This window comes from Spermophilus citellus (genome assembly GCF_964194105.1).
Source record: "Spermophilus citellus genome assembly, chromosome: 6".
NCBI classification, from domain to species: Eukaryota; Metazoa; Chordata; class Mammalia; order Rodentia; family Sciuridae; genus Spermophilus; species Spermophilus citellus.
In genome coordinates this window covers 112,188,763-112,210,997 of record NC_138187.1, presented here as the reverse complement: position 1 = coordinate 112,210,997, position 22,235 = coordinate 112,188,763, and the positions used below count along the sequence as shown (strand labels likewise).

The following is a 22,235-nucleotide window of genomic DNA, read 5'->3' as shown; positions in this document are numbered from 1 at the left end:
TGGTCAAGCTAAAGCAGCTTTCCAAAACAGCTAGTGACCAGGGACTTAAAGTCACCCAAGAAACTACTGAAAATTTATTTATTATACAATGATATATAAAATTTATTATAATAATTCACATATTTGTGAATATATAATTCGTAAATTAACATTTATTTTGAAAAATCACAAAAATAAAAGTCACAAATGTACCTTGAAACTACAAAGCAAAGAATCTGGTTTTTAAGAGGCAGAGCTAGTTACACCAATAATGGTTACTGTGATAAATGGATGGTTTACAAATCTAAACATGGGGCAAGTTTTGGATATTAATCATGAAAAGGGCTACCAGACCTCCATTTCCCCTTCCATTGAAAGATGATAATGATAAAAAGAAATTGGAAATAATCTCTGCCCACTCTGTGACTTGCAAAGTCTCACTATTAAATGCCAACCTCTGATGATGACTTCTTCATGGGGAGAGAAAAAGGTTAAATACAAAAAGAGAAGAAATTAAAAGGAAAAAAAAAAAAAGACAGGGACAAAAATTTCTCTATTGCCAAAGAAGCTATGTCCACCTACATTAAAGGGACAGAAAATAAGAAATAATCAGTTCCCATGCAACAGACAGCCTTCAAGGTTTCTTTGCTAGGCTCTCTGGAAGAGATAAAAAGACAACAGAAATTGTGTTCTTAATCAGTCTCTTTCTCTCAAATTATGGCAGTCATTTTCAAAGGTTGTGGATTTTACTGGGCGTGGTGACACACACTTGTAATCCCAGTGGCTTGGGAGGCTAAGACAGGATGATCTCGAGTTCAAAGCCAGCCTCAGCAAAACTGAGGTGCTAAGCAACTCAGTGAGGTCTGACTCTACATAAACACAAAATAGGGCTCAGGATGTGGCTGTGGCCAAGTGCCCCTGAGTTAAATCCCCAGTACCTCCCATTCCCCCCGCCAAATTAGACCTTAGGATCAAGTTAGACAAAAATGTGCTGGGAAGTAATATTGGCCAAATTACATTACTATGTAACAACAAATCCCATCAATATGTACAACTATAATTGCACCAATAAAAAATGTGGGGAAAAAACATGGAGCCTCATAGATCATCTTGGGATTGTTGTCCTTAGAAAAGATTAAGGTAATTCTCATGGAACCCCTTGATTATATGTCACAGGAGAGTTCTTATAACACCACAGTTTTAGCGCCTCCCATTTGCTCTTTGGCTTCCTGTCTGGCAAGGTGATCTCTTACTACCCAGCATGCAACCACCAGGGTGATGCCATTTGCCCTGAAGCCCTTACCAGAGTTGAGCAGAAGCTTGCTCCACACTCCAGAACTGTGAGATAATAAAGCTCTTTTTAATATAAAGTTGTCTTCCTCTAGTATTTTGTTAATAGTAACAGAAAACAAACTCTTATCCATTTGATATCTCATTTAATAGAATAGAGCTTGATTATTTCATTGTTTTTGCATTCAATGCACTGCAGTGTGTTGCTTGGTAAAGTATAATCAAGTCTGGGCACGATAACACACAGCACACACCTGTATTCCCAGAGACTCAGGAGGTTAAGGCAGGAGGATCACAAGTTCGAGGACAGCCTCAGCAACTCAGGGAGGCACTAAGCAACTTAGTGAAACCCTGCTCAAAATAAAAAATTAAAAAAATAATTTTTAAAGGGAGCAGGTTGGGGATGGAGTTCAGTGGTAAAAGCATCTCTGGGTTCAAATCTCCAGTACCAAATAAATAAAATAAGTATCATGAAAGGGTCATTTTGAGGTCTCTTCAAAGGGTTCAAAGGGGAATGCTCAAAGATCCTTGAGACACCCTTTCTAAAACTTAAGTGAGGGTTTGAAATTCAAGATTCCTGATTCAACATCTGGTTCAGCTCAAAAGAAAAATCAAAATATGCAAAATCACCAAGTACAGAGTACTCTAGGCATTAATCTCTCTTATAATGAGGAGGTCTATGGATTTTAAGAGGATTAGCTACAATTAAATATTCTCTCAAACTTTCCTTTTTTAAAAAATATTTATTTTTTAGTTTTAGGTGGACACAATATGTTTATTTTATTTTTATGTGGTGTTGAGGATCGAACCCAGCGCCCCAAGCATGCCAGGCGAGAGCGCTACCGCTTGAGCCACATCCCCAGCCCTCTCAAACTTTCCTTTTAATGACTGAGAATTAGATATGGAATAATTTAAACATCAAAGATAAATGGAATAATACAAATGAAATAATATAAACATCAACAAATGGCAAGAATTTGATATATAATTCTCACATCCATCCACAGTCATTTTCTGGTCCCAATTCTAGTCAAGAACTTCATATAAGTTCTTGTGGGTGAATGAAAGATAAGAAAAGGAGACTAAGAGAAATGAAGAATGAGGAAATGAGAATAAGGGAATGAGAATTTGGCCCTAACCCATCCATTATAGGTAAAGAATACACACATATGTATTCTCCCTTGGGAGAACTGAGACATTAGTCACACAAATCATTTTCCTCACAGCTTAATTTTTTCATGAACCCTAACTTAGAAGGTTAACTACACTGTGCTGAAAATTGAGGCTTTGAGATATAACAGGTAGGGCACAGGAATTGAAAGCCTGACCCAGTAGCTCCCAATCTTTTCAACAGATAGAGGTCCTTTTATTATATTAACTAACCCCCTTGAACTTGACATTTAGAGTGAATCTGTCCAAAGAAACTGTATTCATGATTAATCTTTGTTCTTTCACAAGTAATCAAAGACAGCTTAGTTTTTAAGCTAATAAGTATCACAGTAATGTATTGCTCATTTAGTGGTCTAAAATTCTGAAAATTAACTCAAGTCTACTTCCTGTGAGTACTAAGTTGAACTCCTCTACTCAGAACAGAATTATATTATTTACAAAGGAAAAGGAGATTCACACATATTATACAAGCTAACTCTGTTAATAAAAATACTAAACGATGGGTTTAACATATTGTTTCTCTAATTCTACTTTAATGTCAACTTAAGAAATTAATAGAATGTCTTTACCAAATTGTGAGCTCTTTAAAGCCAGAATGGTGTCTATGTAACCTTTATAAAATAAAATGTGAATTCTGGCTCATAGTAAAATTCAAACTTTCACTGAACTACATTTGTATTTTTCACCTATTCCTCCAAAACTACTGGCTTTCTTCATATTGCCAAAATAATTTTAAGTACCACATCATATTCAAACAAGTATGATACTATCCCAGAGCATTTATCAACATGTGGAAATGGACAGCCAGATTTCTTTATTGCAATCATACACTATTGGTTTCCATTTTAACTCCTGATTCTATCACTGTTTAACTTTTCTTCTTATTGTTTACTATTTCTGCCTTCATTTAGGAACTGAATGCTTGTCTCATAGCTTCCAGTAGTTGCCTTTTCAAACCATGGTTAGCTTTCAAGTACAGCTTTGCTTATATTATCCCTCTTGGTCAAAAAATTCACACTGATCTCTGGAACCCACAGATCTCAAAGGCCCTTCTTGATCTGACTTACCTTTCTGAATTTATTCTCTCAGGTGAAACTTCTTCCTGATCTACAAACATGTCTCATTCTTCCCACTTTTGCACTTATATGGTATACCCCAGGCCACATATGCCTTTCTCCCTCATCTTGCTTGCTATCTATTATCTGTCTTTTGAGAGCTGGCTCAAAAAGCCACTTTGTCATTTTGCCACATTCCCTGTTGCTCAAGTGAGAAGAAAGTTCATTTCTTTTTATACCACACAGCAATTTGTCTATCTGTAGATATGATTTTCCCCTCTTCTGTTATGACTGTGTGTTATTTCCCCTATAAGAATAGAAGATTCTTAAGGAAACACTTGTGTCTAATTTCTCTTTGCATACAGATGCATTCCAAGGATAGCTGAATTAACTTTCAATGAAAACCCCCATAAAATATGTCTTTACCAGGGAGTAAGGACAAAAGAGGAGGTTGGAGAAAATAGTGAAAAAATTCTACTTCTACCTTTTATTTCTCTAAATAAGTTAACCTGCACCACAAAATCTTTTTTTTTTCAAACATTAGCTACTTTAATAGTTCGAGAATACTTCTGCCCTTGCCTCATTTAATTCCCATAATGAAATGATTCCCTGATAGTATTCTCACTATCCTTATCATATCTATAAAGAAACAGCTTTAGAGGCAGCAACCTGCTAACAGAGACAAAACTGTAGACTCTTGACTTCAAATTCAAGTTATTTCCACTATCATGAGAAATAACTTAAAATTTTGCTAAAAACCACAAAACTAAAAGTTTTTTTCTCTCCTTACTTACCCTAAAATGACTTCATTCAAAAACCTTTTTAAGACCTTGAATTTAAAGGCAGAGAAATGTAATAAAAAAGTTATCAGCCTTTAGAAGATCCAATCCCTTTTATGCTTCCCTTTCAAGGTTTTGTCTGACTTTAGAAAAGTCCCATCTTTCCATGTCCCTAACTGGAAACTGGAAATGACAGTAGACCTTTTAATCTTGCATATTGTGAAAACTGTGGTGGATAAATGAAGACGACTGTGGAAGAAGTATGAGAATGAAGCAGGACATGATGGCACCCACAAAAAAAGGGCATCCCACCCACCCAATCCCTAAACCTGTTTATTCATTTAATCCTGATGAGCAACTAGATCTCATCTGTTTCAAAACTATTATTTCTCTAGTAAGATTAGTTCATTTAAGAAACCTAAAAATGAAAGCAAAAAATACCATCCAAGGTTATCTTTGCAATGAATCTTTTCCAGATACAAATTTATATAATTTCATAAAGGCCATATTAACAATGTACCCCAAGTACAGTGTATCAAAAACCAAATTTTTATTCACCATAAATACTTCCTCTACAGCCATTTCCCACTCACTTCCTCTCTACTCTGGTTAATGGTACCATCCTTCACCAGTGGCCCAAATTGTTACACGTAGTTGTCATCTCAAAATATTCTCTTTCTTGGCATTACATCTTATTGACATGGTAAGAAGAAACTGACTAACTGAGGACGCATGCAAAAGGCTAGAACAACGCCTTCACAGACAGAGGAGGCACAAAGTAAAATTTGGTCACCTCCTCCTCACTCTGTTCCTTTTCTCTCTCTACCATGTCACCAATATCATCACAATTGGTTTTCATGATATAACTTGGCAGTGGAACCATCACACTTGTCCTAAAACACAAACCTGATCATATCAAACATTCATTGAACACTCTTCAATGACTCTTTATGATAAAATTCATACTACTACTCGGCAAGAACAATAGCCCTTCACAACCTTTCCAGTTGTTTCTTTTGGGATTCACACCATATAATTTTTCAGGGCCAAACCACAACATAGTTTATCTGTTGTTTCCCAACTGTTCCACATTCTCATGTATCCAAGTCTTTCTAAAATGCTTTATCACTGATGCGGTCTAATCCTTTTTCAAATAACAGCTCAAACATCTTATCCTCAAAGCTTTCCCTTGCTCTAGAATTTTCTTTGGTATGCCAAAAGCCTTTCTTCATACTCCATTCACAGACTGCATCCTAATTTTGCTGGCCTTCTTTCTAGCTAGCTCCAGCCCAGTTATGAAGTTGTGGAAGGGAAGGGATAGACTTTATCATGTTAGTATCATTCTAGTGCCTACCACAGAACTTATATCCTTAACCTGTTAGCTGATGGCATTTTTCGTGATAGAAGCATGATACTGCTCCCATGAATATCATCAATCTAAAAGACTGGAAAATAAGATTACTATTATACACAAACTATTTCTAGAAACTTCTCGAGATTTTAAAATCCAATTAATTCCAAATATATTACCAAGAGTTTAAATAATTCTGACAATAAAAGTCACATAAACACACTGGAAGGAACATCAGACCAAATTACCACTAAAGGAGAAAAAAAAAAAAGAATGAAGTCTCAATACTTATTATAAAATCTGATAAAAATTTTAATCACAAGGAAACATCTTTGACTATGCTCTCATTGACAAAAAATAGAAAAATAAATCTAGCAAAAGTTGTCTTTTAGCTAATGGTATTTTAAGGTTTTCCTTCTGGAAAGCTTTGCTTTATCTAGACTGAGTAGAACAAAAGCAGAATAATCTTGCTAGCTATGTATATCATTTTCTTTTAAAAAAAATGGATTTAAAAAGTATTCCCATTTCTAAATGATTTAGGCCTTTTACAAAATAAAACATTGTGCGAATTTATCTCCAACAATCATCATAAGGACTGACAATGCAGTTTTACATAACCCATAACTATTATCTACAAAAAATTAAAGATGTACATGATAAATAATACAAATGAAATTATCAGTCTGAATAGTACAATTGTTTAAAATGGAATCAACTTCCATTGGAGAAAAGATATACTGTAGCATTTGGTCTAAAAGGAAGAGCATTAATTCAGCTCTTTTTCAAAAATGTTAGTACATGTGATTTTTTTTTAAATTCCAAATATAACTCACTGTATTTAGCACCTCCTGTACTTTCCAGTGTATTAGACACCATGTTAAAAACAAAATAAAGAAAAACATTCTGCCACCCACCCTTTTCATAAAAAATGATCTCTCTCTCTCTCTCTCTCTCTCTCTCACACACACACACACACACACACACACACACACACAGCATCTTGTAAAGGTCTCAACAACTAGACTCAAAGGAAGATGCTTTTCCTTAACTTAAAAGAAATTGAGGACTTGGGAGATGGGAGAGGGGAAGAGGAAAGTAGGATTGTGTGATTGTTGGTTTTGCCAAGAAAAATGGATAATTGTCATATCCTCCTCTAAAGAACCATACAGGTAGGCACCTTCGTGGCAGTGGGCCTAAACTCTACATTAATCAGAAAAACACCTTTGTAGGGGAGGGAGTGGTTGCATTTATACACCGAGCTTCAGCAAAAGATTTTGTTTTAACAAAGGTGTCCACAACTTTTAAAAGTCTGAAAATCACAACGACAGTAGTTAATACTGACAACACTTAAAATAAAACAAAAACAAACATTAAATACTGGAAAATGGTTTTTTAAAAAGTGGTAAAACATTAAAAAATAAGCAAGACTGATGACTGTAGTTGCTTTTCTTTTATGAAAGAGTATATTCTTTTGTTTCTCATCAGTTTTATTGGGCTATTTGTTTAGGGAAAAGACATGCAAATTAAGCTTTTTCAACTTGGTTTTGGCAAAAAAAGACAGTAGACAATTTCAGCAGGGAATTGGCTGGGAACCCAATGCAAACAGCTTTGGCAGGGGGAGATATGAGCATACTGAGAAGTGATATTATTTGGTATGTTTGTTTAGTGAATGGGAGGGAATCCAAATAATAATACTGCAGTAAGAAACATACATGTTCTTCCTTAATCTGCACAAGAAACTATAACCCTTTCCAAGGACACTCTTGCTGATTCTTAATATCAACCTCTTTCCATGTTCCTACTTCTGGGGCCAGTTAATACCATAAAAAATAAGAAATTAATGTTTAAAGTAATTTATGAAAACAGGGATTTCCTAAATTTATCAGACTATTTAGAACACTGACCATTATAATGTTTTGCTTTCTCCAGTGGAAAAAACTAAAGAATCAAAAGCTTGTTTGCCAGTGACTTGATCCACAATGCAGAGATGTTTAACATGGACCAGCTCCTCCCACCATTATCTTCCTCTATTTTTTTTGGGGGGGGGGGGATAAAAGGGATTGAACCAAGGGGCACTTAACCACTGAGCCACATCCCCAACCCCTTTTATGTTTTATTTAGAGACAAGAGTCTCACTAAGTTACTTAGGGCCTTGCTAGGTTGCTGAGACTGGCTTTGAACTTGCAATCCTCCTGTCTCAGGCTCCTAAACCACTGGGATTACAGGCACATGCCAACCCCATTATCTCTGTTTCCTTAGTCCCTAGTATTATTGGTTGAGACTGTGACAGAAAAGAGAGTATCAAAGTCAACTAAGAAGAACTCTATTAATTTTTTTTTCTTTTTGGCAGACCAAAATGCTTCTGTAGCTAGTGAAATGATGGGTGAGTCTCCTGTTTTGCCAATCTTTCTATATATGAAACATTGTTTCTTAATGAGTTTACAAGAGAATATAACTGAGTCAGGCCTGTAATACCAGCAACTCTGGAGGCCAAAGCAGGAGGATCCCAAATTAAAAGCCAGCTTCAACATCTTAGACTCTAAGCAACTCAGGGAGACCCCATCTCAAAATTAAAAAAAAAAGAAAGAAAGAAAAATTTAAAAGACCTGGGATAAGGCTCAGTGATTAAACTTCTCTGGGTTCAATCCCCAGAGAATAAATTAAATTTTAATGAAAGAATGTAATTGAGTCTTTTCACATTAAGACAATTACAAAGGATCAGCATGATTATCATTTGCACTTTGAAAGCAAACTATGAGACTATTCACTGATAAAAACAATCCTTTCCATTTGGTTAAAAAAAAAAATAACAAGATGAACATTCTTTTGAACTATGCTAAACAACATTTAATTCCTAATATCAATCTGAAAACTCAGAAATAAAAATAATGGTAGTCTGTGTCAAACATGGATAAGATAAATATTATCATACTTATTTTCTGAACTGTGGAATTGACCTATTTAATAAAATATTAAGAATCACAACTATAGCTTCTTCCCTATGTAAAACTAAGGTGAATAAAAGCAATTCTATACTTTCTATAGATAAAATAAAATACTGATGCCTTCAAGAAAAGCAGTGACTTATCAAGAGAGAATACAGATTTTCCTATGCTCTTTTCAATAACTAGAGATAAATCAGAATGAGTTCCAGTGGTTTATTTCCTCAAAATAAATAAAACATAATAAGTACAAGTTACCTATAGATATTGATTTCCTCATGTACAAGAACAACAACATTAAAGTTTCTGTAAGATCCCAAAATTCTTGCTCTAAACGTCACATGTGAAGTAGACTAACACACGAACTAAATGTTTAAATCCCCTTTTTGGAATAAGGCAAGGTATAAATATAACCTATTTATAATATATTTTAAAATTTTATACCTTCCACAAAATATCGAATTTTCGTCTGAATAACTCTTCCTATTAAAAGATATAAATTCTGCTCATAACGAGTTATATGATTAGAATCATTACTGAACACACAATACTAGAAAGAGTAATCATTTGCATTGTTTTTATAAAACAATGTTGTTTTTATAAAACATTCATTTTTCAAATTATAAAATCTATTTTCCCCAAAGAAATAAGCACACATTGGTGTATTTCTTCTTATTTCATAAACCAAACAAAACTGAGCTTATCCATGACACAAATACAGCTTTAAACCCTAAGGTTTTTAAGTGAATTATTCATAAACATCTTCTAAGCAATAGGCAGCATCAGAAGAAATGCAATTCCCTGCTTGTACCACCTGAGGGCACTCCTCAAACTTCAAATAACTTTTGGAATTAGGTTTTAATCTCCAAGGAAGGAGAACTTGTTCTACTTGAAGTCCATGGGCTCAGTAGTGGCTTAAAATATGTGTTTCAGAAAAAGTGTGTTTCCTCATAAAAAAGTTAAAAAAAAAGATAATTATGCATTATTCTTTCCTACTGTATGACCTCATGTTCTAGCAATAAAAATTGAATTGTTACAGCAGGAGACACCAAACTAAATAACTTCATATGTGAAGGTTAAAAACTAAGTAAACTCAAAGGATCATCCTTCTAGACTATTACTGTCAACACATAAGTTCACATTTTTGTAGAAAATAAAAGAAATTCAAGAATTACTTGAAATAAATATATCATTTAAAGGCTGACAAAAAGATTTGCTTCAATGTATCCAAAGCACTTCAGTTTAAGAACACAAGGAAAGTACAGATACCTTACCTGCTTCCTGTGAATTTAACACTTCTAAGGCATGCATCATGGCACTTGCGAAGACATTGGCATCCTCTTTGCTGCCAAAGTTGAGACCATACACCTGCCTGGCATCTCGCCATTGGTGGAAGGTTTGTGTAGCTTGATTGTACTTCAACCCTTTAGGAATGGCACAATTTATCACAACCTAAAAGACAATAATTATTTATAAAGATCAAGCTAATAACTGGCAAAATCAAGGAGATAGACAAATCCTAACTACATACTCACTCAAATTTATTCCTAATATACCTTGTCAAAAATGGTAAACAGTAATCTAGAGTCAAAGCAATTTTCAGTTCTAAGTCTGACAGAAGTTAATCCATCTGATGGTTAAAAAAGAAATCAACAAAACAGCCGGGTGTGGTGGCCCACATCCAGCAGCTTGGGAGGGTGAGGCAGGAGGATCCAGAGTTCAAAGCAAGTCTCAGCGACAGCGAGAAACTAAGCAACTTAGCGAGACCCTGTCTCTAAATAAAATACAAAAAAGGGCTGGGGATGTGGCTCCGTGGTTGAGTGCCCCTTGGGTTCTATCCCTGGTACCCCCCCAAAATATATATATATATATATATATATATATATATATATATATATGTGTGTGTGTGTGTGTGTGTGTGTGTACATATATATGTATATATCAGCAAAACAAAAGCACATCTGTTCCTCTCATTTGTTATAAGTTCTATTTTGTTTACTGAAGTAATATAAACATATAAATAAAATACTAACACCAGAAAGGCCTTAAAGACTCCTGCCCAACCTCAAAAGGGCACTAATCACATTTCAATATCATGCACTAGTTTTGCAGGTTTTTTTTTTATTTTATACAAGAACAGTTACACATTATGTTATGATAAATGAGGGAGGGGAGGGGGGATAGTAGGGGATAGGAAAGGTAGCAGAATACAACAATTACTAATAGGGCATTATGTAAAATTGTGGATGTGTAACAGACGTGATTCTGCAATCTGCATTTGGGGTAAAATTGGGAGTTCATAACCCACTTCAATGTAATGTATGAAATATGATATGTCAAGAGCTTTGTAATGTTGTGAACAACCAATTAAAAAAATGTTTGATAAATGTATCTGCCTTTTCTTTAAAATAACCTTTATAAGAACCACCCATTTGTTGCATGCAGTTAAGCTTCATTCATTTTCATTGCTTTATGTGGTATTCCTTTGTATAAGTTGTGTTTATTTACTCACTTCCCCATTAATGAACATTTGGACTATTTGTAGTTTGGGGTTACTACAAACAATGATATTATGAACATTCTACTAAATGTCTTTTGGTATACACTAACATACATTTTTGATGGGTATATACCCAGAGGTAGAATTAGCACAGGCCATATGCATGTTCAACTTGAGTGGAAAACTCCAAGTAGCTTTCTAAATTGGTTGTTATCAATTCACTCTCACAGCCACATACAACAGTTTGTGCTACTCAACATGCCACACATTATCATAACTGGTAATGGTGGTTTTTATTTTAGCAATTCTTTTTTTTTTTTTCAGTTTTCAATGGACACAACATCTTTATTTTATTTTTATGTGGTGCTGAGGATCAAACCTAGCGCCCCACACATACCAGGCAAGCACGTTACAGCTTGAGCCACATCCCCAGCCACATTTTATTTTAGCAATTCTGAGGTACAACTATTTTATTATTATGTTTTAGCCTGTGCTTCCCTGATTATTAATGAGGTACTTTCCCTGTACTATCAAGATATCTTCTTTTGTGAATACTTGCTTAAATTAATAAATCTCTGGCCCATTTTTCTCCTGAGTTGTCCATCTTTTCCTTCATTGATTTGTACATGCATTTTGTACATTCTGCATTGTGGTAAATTATCTCTTTCCATTCCATGACTTACCTTTTCACCCTTAGAAGTGTGTTGATGAACAGAAGTTATTCACTTCTATTCAGTTCAAAATAGTGATCTTTTCCTTTATATTATTAATACTTGTTTATATCCTGTTAGGAAATGTTTCTCAATCCCAAGGTCATAAAAATGTAATGCCAACTTATATAAGCTCTATTGTTTTACCTTTCACATTTGCATCCCAATCCAATTGGAATTGATTTATGCCTATGATGTGACATAGGGTTCAAGTTCCTATTTGTTTCAGTATGGCTGTCCAGTTGATTCAATTCATCTGTAACTGTGCTGCAGGCTTAATTTTTTTCATAAATCAAGTGTCCTTGTGACTCTATTTTGCCCTAATGGTCAATATGCCTAACTTTTTGCCAACACAATAGTGCCTAATGCCACTTCAAAGGCCACTGAAGTTTGTTCTCTTATTTCATTCCTTAATATTACTTTGGCTATTCTCAGTTTTCATGTAAAGCTTTCATTTCATACTCTGGTTGTCAATTTCCACCAATAATTTTTGGGATTTTGATTAAGATAGAACTGATCAATCTATAATACCATAAAATTAATCTAACTGATGAATATCATATACCACCCTCTAATTATTTTGTATTTAATGTTTGATAGGGGTCTTGAACACTTTTTATTAATTTTGTTAAGTATCTGATAAGTTATAACCTGAGGATTTTTACATAATGATAATGTACCCAGCTTTGTTAAAATATTTATTAATTCTAATCTACTATTAACCTAATATATTTATAAATTCTAACTATTTTAATCTACTATTAATCCTAATGATTATATTCAGGCCCCCCCCCACAATTATATAACCATGTCATCCAAAATAAACATCAGCTTTATTTCTTCCTTTCCAATTCTTATATATTTTAATTCTTTTCTTACCTTCATACACTGACTAGGAACTGAAATCCAACGCTGAAAAGGCATAATGATATCAAGTATCTTTTCCTCTGAACTGATATAAGAGGGGAAACTTTCTCAAATTCACCCTTAAATATAATCTTTCACATAATACTTTTATACATAATTTTAATCAGACTTGGGAAGTACTCTGATTCCTTGAAAGCTATGAGTTTTCACCATGACTGCACGTTATCAAGAGTTTTTTTTGAGGGCTGGGGATGTGGCTCAAGTGGTAGCGCGCTCGCCTGGCATGCGTGCGGCCCGGGTTCGATCCTCAGCACCACATACCAACAAAGATGTTGTGTCCGCCGAGAACTAAAAAATAAATATTAAAAAAAAAAATTCTCTCTCTCTCCTCTTAAAAAAAAAAAAAAGTTTTTTTGACATCTCTTGAGATGCCCATGTGTTTGGCTTTTCTTTTTTACTTGGCTTTACTTGTCTATTCTTTAATTCCTTTTGGGGGGAGGCTGGGGGAGATACTGTGGATTGAACCCAGGACCTCATGCATGCTCGCAAGCACTGTAACCACTAAACTGCATCCCCAATTCCATATGACAGCTTACTGTTTCTCAAAAAAGTTTTTTTACATAGACTTCTCTTAAAGAGTTTAAGCTATAAGTACTTTACAGTGGTTAATATGATGGATACACACACACACATACACACACACATTTCTTTGTATTTATCAAACTTAAGTTTTATAGCATTTCTAAGCTGATGTTCTTTCATCACTTTTAAAATTTTTGTTCACTGTCCCTTGGATTATTGTTTCAGTCTTATTCTTTCCTCTTCTCCTGGGACCCTATACATATATTATTCATTTTCTCAGTAGTCCATAAGTATCTTAGGTTTTTTTTTTTTAATGTTATCCCATCTTTGCTTAGATGCCTTGCCTTCAGTCTGAATAGTTCCTTTTGACCTATATTCCAGTTCACCAATTATTTTGAATCTTTTCTAATTTGTTGTAAACCCCATCTATCACTTAGTTGTTTAATAGCAGGCATCTCTCAACCATGATGGATTTTGCCCCAACTGGACTCTGTAGCTCTGAGTGAAATTCAGGTGCAGCCTCCAATCTGAGAAAGTCACCCAACCCAGCAGGTGTCATGCTGGCAATCACAGGAAACCACTAAGCCTGTCTTGGGAGAAGCAGGCCCTCTGCGGCCCAGAAGGGGGTGGGAGAATGGAAAGCACAATTTGTGGCTCTGTAAAACCAGCTGCTACTTCCAAACCTAGAGTCCACACAATGATTTCTTTGTGAGTTTGCTTCCTGGCCTCAGAATTCAAGTGAAAGTTTTAGAGCTAGCCTCTACCTTCTGGAGTTAGATTTTCAGGAGCCAACTGACTTCTGGAATTGTCTTGGGAGGATAGGTGGGGAACAGGTCACTAATGTCTCACCTGAATAGCTTGTGTTTTATAAGCTACTGGGTATTATGCTGAGGTGAGTCTTTTTTTTAATACTGTATTTTTGTATGCATTTTGCAAAGTGATATTAACTGTTTTTATATAAGAAAAAAACTCCTGGGCAATTCTGTTGCAAGGGTCTGATTTTATTTTGAAACGCAAGTTTACATGAAATTTTGTATTTAGTTATGATTACTGATTATCTGATTTTAAATTGTTGCCTTCTGGGACATCTTGTTAAAAAAAAAAAAAGCATTTCTGATAATACCATTAACTACATTACCCAGTAGGTCTATCCTATGATTGCTCTTTTTGTCTCTTTGTATGCCTGGTTATTTTGATTAAGTGTCAGACTCTGGGTATAGACAAATATATAGAAATTTTGAGCCCTACAATGATGTTAAAATTTTTCCAGAGAGACTTACATTTGCTTCTGGCAGGCAGCTCAGAAAACTAACAGATTCAAATTATCTTTATCTATACAGTGATTGAAATAATTAGTGCCTGTAAAGGTCAGTCCAATTCTAAATCAAACTTCTTCCTACAGTATGGGCTTCTGGGTTCATGACCTGAGAGAATACTAAGACAATCCCCCCACTTCATTAGCAGAGCCTAAACTCTAATTTTGGTTATATTTGACCCAGATGTCAATCTTCCAAAACTCTGCTTGTATCCTCAGTCCCCTTTTTCAAAACTTACATTATGTCTCTAGGAGAACAGAGATCTTAGCCAGAAGAAAGCAGGGCTTACTTCTCTGGCTCTTTATTCTGTCAGATCATGGACCAATAATTCTTCACTGCCAGATAAACTCTCCAAATAGATTTTTTTTCTTTTTAATATTCTATGCCTTTGCTTTAGTACTCAGACAGGTTCTACCTAAATTAACTTCCCCATCAATTCCCAAGCTTGAATTTATTTTTAAATCATAATAATCTCTTGAAGATATTAAGTAAAATAAGCCAGACACAAAAGGACAAATATGGTATATTTCCATTTATACTAATTACCTAGAAGAGTCAAATTTATAAAGACAGAATAAGTAGTTACTAGGGGATGGAGGAGGGGAAAATGCAATGTTATTACTTAATAGATAACAGTATTTCAGTCTGAGGTGATAAAAAAAAAAAGTTGGGAGATGGCTGGTGGTGATGGCTGCTCAACAATGTGAATGTACTTAATGCCACTGAATGCTTAAAAATGGTTAAGATAGTAATTTTAATGTTATGTATATTTTGTCACAATAAAAAATATATAGTGACCTCTTACTGTGTGGTTTTTATAAATGCAGAGATGGGACCACAAATCCTTAGCTACTAGAAACCCAAAGCCACCATAATTTCATAGTATTGGAAAATAATCCCATTATATGGCAAATTTATATTCCATTGGGTGAATAGCTTAAAAACAGCAGACAAGACAGAAAATAGGCTCTACTTAAGTTTTTAAATTTTCTGTATCTGAATGTGAGAAATAGGTAAAGACATTTTTTTGCTAGAATCAAATTATATTAGGTAAATGGTTCAATTCTTCCAACATAAAAATGGTTTAATTTGAATCAGTTGTTTCATTCATCTAACCTTTAAGAAGTAATAACACTTAAGTAATCTTTAAAGAGGAAGTACATGTTTTCACTTAAAGATTTAAATGTCCATGAAGCATGTGATCATACTTCATCATAAACTTAAGCTCCATGCTTCTTCACACCCAGTGAGACTGACTCTGAATTGGTGATATATTCTGTCCTACATTTTTAGTCTGACCATAACAGAGTAAGCAGTGCAGCAAACACCTAGTTCCTTGAGACTTAGCTTAGTATTACTCTTGCCTATGAAGACCCATGACCCCTTTGCCAATCTTCTCTACTCACTGGTGATTCTTTTATACTTCTGCTGTACTATGATTCGTATTTATCAAAACTGAAACATTTAACATGTCTTTGCTTACAAACTTAACATTCACATTCTTTAATATTATCTTTCAAGGTCAGAAACTTTATATAAAACTTAGGTATTACACCTAGACATATTAAGAACTTAATAAACATTAAACAGAAAATGAAATAATTTTAATATATTCCATTTTACAAATAAATGGTGGGTGGCTTTTTAAACAGTGATTACTACAGAAAAACTGGATGTTTTTAGTAAATTATAACAATGTGCTTCCACTGGCAACAACCATTTAAGAGATGCAACAACGTACCTTGAAATGACAGGAAATCTATTATTCATTAGATTTATTCTCAGGTACATTATCATTTATTATTTTAGCTAGCATTCTTATAAAATTTTAGTTTCTAATTGCTAGCTATACAAAAATGTTACTAATTTTTAAATACTGGTCTTGTATCTAATAACCCTGCTTAACAATCTTTCTAGTGTTTATAATTTATCTGCAGATACTTAGGATATTTTTTATACGGAGAATTATATCATTGATGAATAATAAGGCCAGCTGTTCCTTTCAATCCTTAAACCTTCTATTTCTTCATCTTTGAACTGCTAGGTTAACTAGAAGGTCCTCTGCAACACTAAATGAAAAGTGATTAAAGCTGAAACCTTAAATTTATTCACAGTTTAATGGAAATGCTTTCAACATTGCACAATCCAATAAAATATTTGCTGTACCTTTATATTATCCATATTATCAGCTTAAAAAAACTTTTATGATTAATTGGCTGAGAATTATTATAAATTGATGTGAATTTTATCAAATTGTCTTCCTGAATCTCTTGTTAAGCTGTGTCTATCTAAGGACAGCTTAGATGTCCCACAGTTTCTATATGTAGTAGCTTATCACTAAGGTCCAAGTATTATTTCCCAAATATTTCCTAGTGCTCATAATGACTTCATCTTACAGTCACAAATATTTAGAAGCATGACTTTTAATTTCTTTTTTTTTTTTTTTTTGGATCATGCTAGGGATCAAACCCAGGGACTTTCACCCACTAGGCAAATAAGCTGTATCCCTGGCACTTCAAATATTTTAAGAAACACTTATTTGTCAAAATCCAAGTCACAGAACAGCTTAATTACAAATTTTTACTGTTTCATATAGAAATTTCCTGGCTTACACAAACATTTTTCTACTTATTTTTAAATATTCATTTTCTTTTCTGTCAACATACTTTCAGGACCATTCATTAGTATTAACAAATGATCTATTCACTAACCCTTTACAGCTATTAATTCAGAATGCTGTATTTAAAAATGTTCATTAATTTCTACAGAGTTTTAATTACACAGTGTTCATTTTTTTCTTTGTAATAGCATTTTACGCAGTATTTGACTTGTGTCTGATGCAATCAACCACCAAAACATGGGGCTGAAGGAAAGACAAAGAGGGAAAAAAAAACCACTTGATACTGCCTGAACTGCCAAAGGGATGGAGGGGGCTCTTGGTATAGAGACTGGGGAGACACCAAAGGAAGGCCATGCAACACAGCAGGGAAACTGGAGTACAAACGGCAAGGAGAGAAACTAAGGAGGAGAAAGAAGAGTGAAAGGGGAAGGAAGAGTAACTAAGGAAAAAAGGTAGCATGAGAAGGTCGAAAAAGGGGCAGGTTGAGATAGTCTGTGTACTTCATCAGTAGATTCTGCCAATTTATTAAGTTGTTTTCTGTAGACTTGACTTTAGATGTGACAGTTTCTCTCCAGGAGTACACTGCATTTACTTTTATCAGTTGTCCCAACAGTTTCACATCTGTAACTGGTGTTTGTTAATAATTTCTCAGCTGGAGTTGTGAGAGTTAAGTTGTAGTTTCCATTTCTAAGGAAAGTTCCTAAACCAGGTCATACAGAAACAAACTCCTTTGCCTCCCTGCCCTGATAGCAAGGATTTGTCTTAGTCTTCTTTTTATGGGATGTAGTCTCCCTGAGAATCCCAGTTTTTTGCATAGATTTCAGTTTCACAGCCCAAATTTAATAGGCCCATAAACCTTACATATATGCATATGACAAACCAAAGTCCCTAGCTATTCCAGTTCATAATTTCCATCCTAAAACTCAAAGTCCCTAGCTATTCCAGTTCATAATTTTCTATCCTAAAACTATAGCATCTGTTAACACACTCTACTACCACTGTGCTAGTGGCAAACCTACAGATCTACCTATTTTAAGTAACACCTCAACTGGGCATTAAAAATTTGTTCTATTTTTCCTGCATGTATAGCAGAACAATTTTTACATCTGTTGATTCCAACATCTTTGGAAAATAATTTTTTCCAAAAGTGTTTTATAAATCTAAAATAAAAGTTTTTGCTGCTATTGGTATATAGTTAATGCTAATAATACCCTATCTACCTTTCCCTCGCACTATTGCTCCTGATCTCTTAGGGACCAAGAAATCACATAATCAGATAATCCAGTTAGTTTTTTGGAAATACAGAGTAGAGAATTATCCCAGGTATGAATTGAAACCTTAATATCTACCATTTTTTTCCCTATCATATATAAATTTAACAATATTTTCTGTTTCTTAAATAGTCCTTCATTTTTGTTTGTTCTGATTTTACTTTAGATTACAAAAACTAGCTAGTTGGAAGGCAAGAAGATTGAATGAAGGTTTGTATAGGATTTAATTCCAAATCTTCATCTAAATTCAGGTTTTGTAAAAAGTAGAAAGGGTGAGGAGGCAAACCTATATTCAGTTTTTCCCAGACAGTGTATTTTGATTAGTTTTTGAAGCACTACTTTTTAAAAAAAAAACTGAATATACTAAGTTTTTAGGTATATTAAATCATCTTAAAGTAAAAATATATCAATTCTTACCTGATGGTCCTGAATCTTCCTGCCCACCACTCTGAATGTATTGTTGCCTGTATGGTGATATATATGAACTCTGCTGAACCCAGTTGAGCCGCCGGCTGGCACCCATTTCTTATTGGCATCATCATAAACCATCACAGCAGCTCTTGCCTGACAGATACTCTGTTCACTGTAAAAAAGAAAATATTCAAACATAAGGTATTTATAATACACTAGGTGTCCCACATACCATGTAAGTCAGGATAAACCAACTTGACAGTCGATCAATTACTATGTGCTAGAAACAGCAGCGAACAGCTCAAGGGTGGAGTCTAGTGGGGAGGACAAACGAAAACATGAAATGTAATAAGGGACCAAAAAGAACAGACTAAGATGCACAAAGGAGCTCACAGATAAGCAACAGAAAAAATCTTTTCTTCTAAATGTGAATCTTATTCATTAATCTAAATGCAACTAAAACTTACAATTTACTAATCATCATTTAATATATGTTTATTACACACAGGTGACCTGTCTGTGATTACCTATTCTTTACTGACAAAATATCTTTATTATCAGATCACTTTAAGATCTGGAACAAACTCAAGTAAGCACTATCTGTCCCTTAAGACATGGGAGTCGCCACTAACAAGGAACATCGATGTGAGTAAATCCTTATTTCCTTTTGGGCAAGTTAATATCCTGTGCTTACACATTTTTGTTTTCACTTTAAAAAGTGTAAAAGTAAAATGAGATGAATTCTAAGTATCCTATTAGGTTTTAATTTCTAACCTCCATAGATAAACAGAAAAAATAAAGGACCAATTCTATGAGGTAATCTTAAGTCCTAGTTCCACTGATATCAATAATTAGTTACCAAATGAGATTGAGATAAAATATAGAAGACTGGTCAATTATATTAAGCAACAGGTTAACCTTTCATATATGCTGTTTACTCTTGGGTGAGAAACTGATTCAAGTATTACCTTATTCCATGCCATTTTTTTTAATCAAATGCCAAAAGTGAACAACAAAAACAGGCACGTTGACTATGCAGACTATTATTCCAATTAAAATAATTTGAGCTCTACATCAATAAGCCTTATGATACTTCCGAGGCTTACGCAGTAGTCAATGAAGATGCTCACAGGTGGCTCAAGAAACCCCTACCCTGGACAAAAGCACTACTCATTCTACCAATTTCAGTTTCAAGGATGTCAAACAAATCATAAGGGTTCTTCCCAAATATACTCAGAAACAAAAAGCCACCTTCACACTTTCCCCTTTCTCATGCTTTTGTCAGCCCATCTAAGACTGAATGCAGCTTTGCAGGAGGGGATTGTGTTTCACTCTTTTCCTGGATTTGATGACAAGATCATGGGAGACCTAAAGAGGTCAAAGCACTGACAAATAAATTGTACCAGAAGGACAAGGTGATAACTTCCCAGTTTCCCATTGAGGAAATTTTACAAAAACTAACTTGTAATAATATTGGCATAGCAAACCCAGTGGTACTGTCTAAAATTTTTTTGGTAAAATATTTCTGGAAATAGAAACATGCCAATGACTAAAGCTTGAATTATTTTTTTAAAGTTGATTAAAGGACATTTGACAGTACAGCAGTTGAAATTTCTTCATCACTCACAAAGGAGATTCTTGCTAAGCGAGAACTTTTACATAATTCAATACAAAAATTACAGGAAACAAGGGAAGGCAAATTTCTTCTTACAGCTTACAACTTAAGTAACAAATTTACTTACAGTAAATAATAAGTTAATAAACCTGTAAGTTAATAAAGAACAGAATTTTCCAAAGTTATTATTTTGGGGCCTACATTCTGTCACCTAATGTTCAAGAAATAATATACCTTTGAAAAGTTCCCATGAGATTATATAAACTAAAGCAATAGCTTATTTTATAAATTAGATGACTCTATTTCCCCCCCCAAAAAAGAATGTTTTAAAAAAACAATAAAGTAAATCTAAAATCAAGGAAGCTAGATATAATGCTCCAGAGTGGGTTGCTAGAGACAGTCCAAATATTGTATCACATGGTTTAATTGAACAGCTGAGACAAGCACTTCATTAATCAAGCATATCCATATCAAAGGGTTCTAAGTTCATAAATTCAAACAAACCTGTGGTATATAAAAAATACTTAGTCTTTGTCACTGGTTCCAGACACAAACCTGGATCAAAAGTATTCAGAAAAAAAAAAAAATCACAGGGCTGGGGATGTGGCTCAAGCGGTAGCGCGCTCGCCTGGCATGCGTGCGGCCCGGGTTCGATCCTCAGCACCACATACAAAGATTTTGTGTCCGCCGAAAACTAAAAAAGAAATATTAAAAAATTCTCTCTCTCTCTCTCTTAAAAAAAAAAATTACAGTCACTGAACAAGTATAGAGCCCCCGTCATTAATCCCTAAACAAAATAAGAACAAGTTACACAGAATTTACATTGTATTGGGTATTATAAATAATCTAGAAATTGTTTGAAATATATGGGAGGATATACAGAGGTTCTGTGCAAATACTAAACCATTTTATGAAAAGAACTTACACATTTAGATTTTGGTATCCCCCAGAGGATCTTGGAACCCACCCCTTGAGGTTATTCAACGACAAAACTCTACATACAAACTGCTTAGTCAACTATCATCCGATTACTTCAATTTCCCTGAGAAACCTATAACCACAGTAATAAGGACAACTCAAATGAACATATTCAGAAAGCCAAGAAAGGTCAAAAAAATGAAAGGAAAAAAATAGCTGATTAGTTTTCTGATGAACATGAAATCTTCAAAATGAGATGTCATGGATACAATCCAACTCTAAAAACAAAAAGTACTAGAAGCCAAAAATAAAGAAGAAAAAATAAGATCTGAGCACTTACATATTATTGGAGAAGTAGTAATAACCATGTGAGTATCTGGCAAATTGTGAAAGGACAGGCTAAATCTAAATAACTCTATTCTAGAAGATATCAGGCAAGCAGAGAAGCCTCGTGAAGGCCCAGTCCCTGAGGTTTAATGACATTGCACTCCATCCTCCCCTTCTTCTTCACAGCATCTGTTTCACCAGAGACAAGCATGCTGTGGGTACATAAAAAAATACTTAGTCTTTGTCACTGGTTCCAGGAACAAAGCTCAGAAAACCTTTGGACTCTCCTATAATGGTCTCTGGTATGATAATGAGATGACTCCTGGCTGTAGGGGTTACTAAATAGCTTAAGGATAGGGCCTGGTGACCAAAAATACCAATGGAGGATTAGAGAACTGGAACTCAGCCCACCACACACTCCAACTCTGGGGAGGGGAGATTGACTTCAATTACCAATGACCAAGAATTTCATCAATTATATCAATGTAATGAAAACACCATTAGTACAAGGCCTGGGTTCAATCCCTAGCAC

The 22,235-nt window shown here is 34.5% G+C and overlaps 1 protein-coding gene across 6 annotated transcripts in view; it reads right to left on the bottom strand.

Annotated features, from left to right (window-relative positions):
• Positions 1–22,235, bottom strand: part of ENAH (ENAH actin regulator) — a 150,184-nt gene that overhangs the window by 58,478 nt on the left and 69,471 nt on the right. For all 6 annotated transcript variants that reach the window (XM_081300189.1, XM_081300188.1, XM_081300191.1 and 3 more), the window contains exons 2-3: positions 18,850–19,015; positions 9,841–10,018 (exon numbers count right to left, since the gene is read on the bottom strand). In XM_081300189.1, the coding sequence (XP_081156315.1) occupies positions 9,841–10,018; positions 18,850–19,015 (344 nt within the window). The remainder of the gene's footprint in view (positions 1–9,840; positions 10,019–18,849; positions 19,016–22,235) is intronic.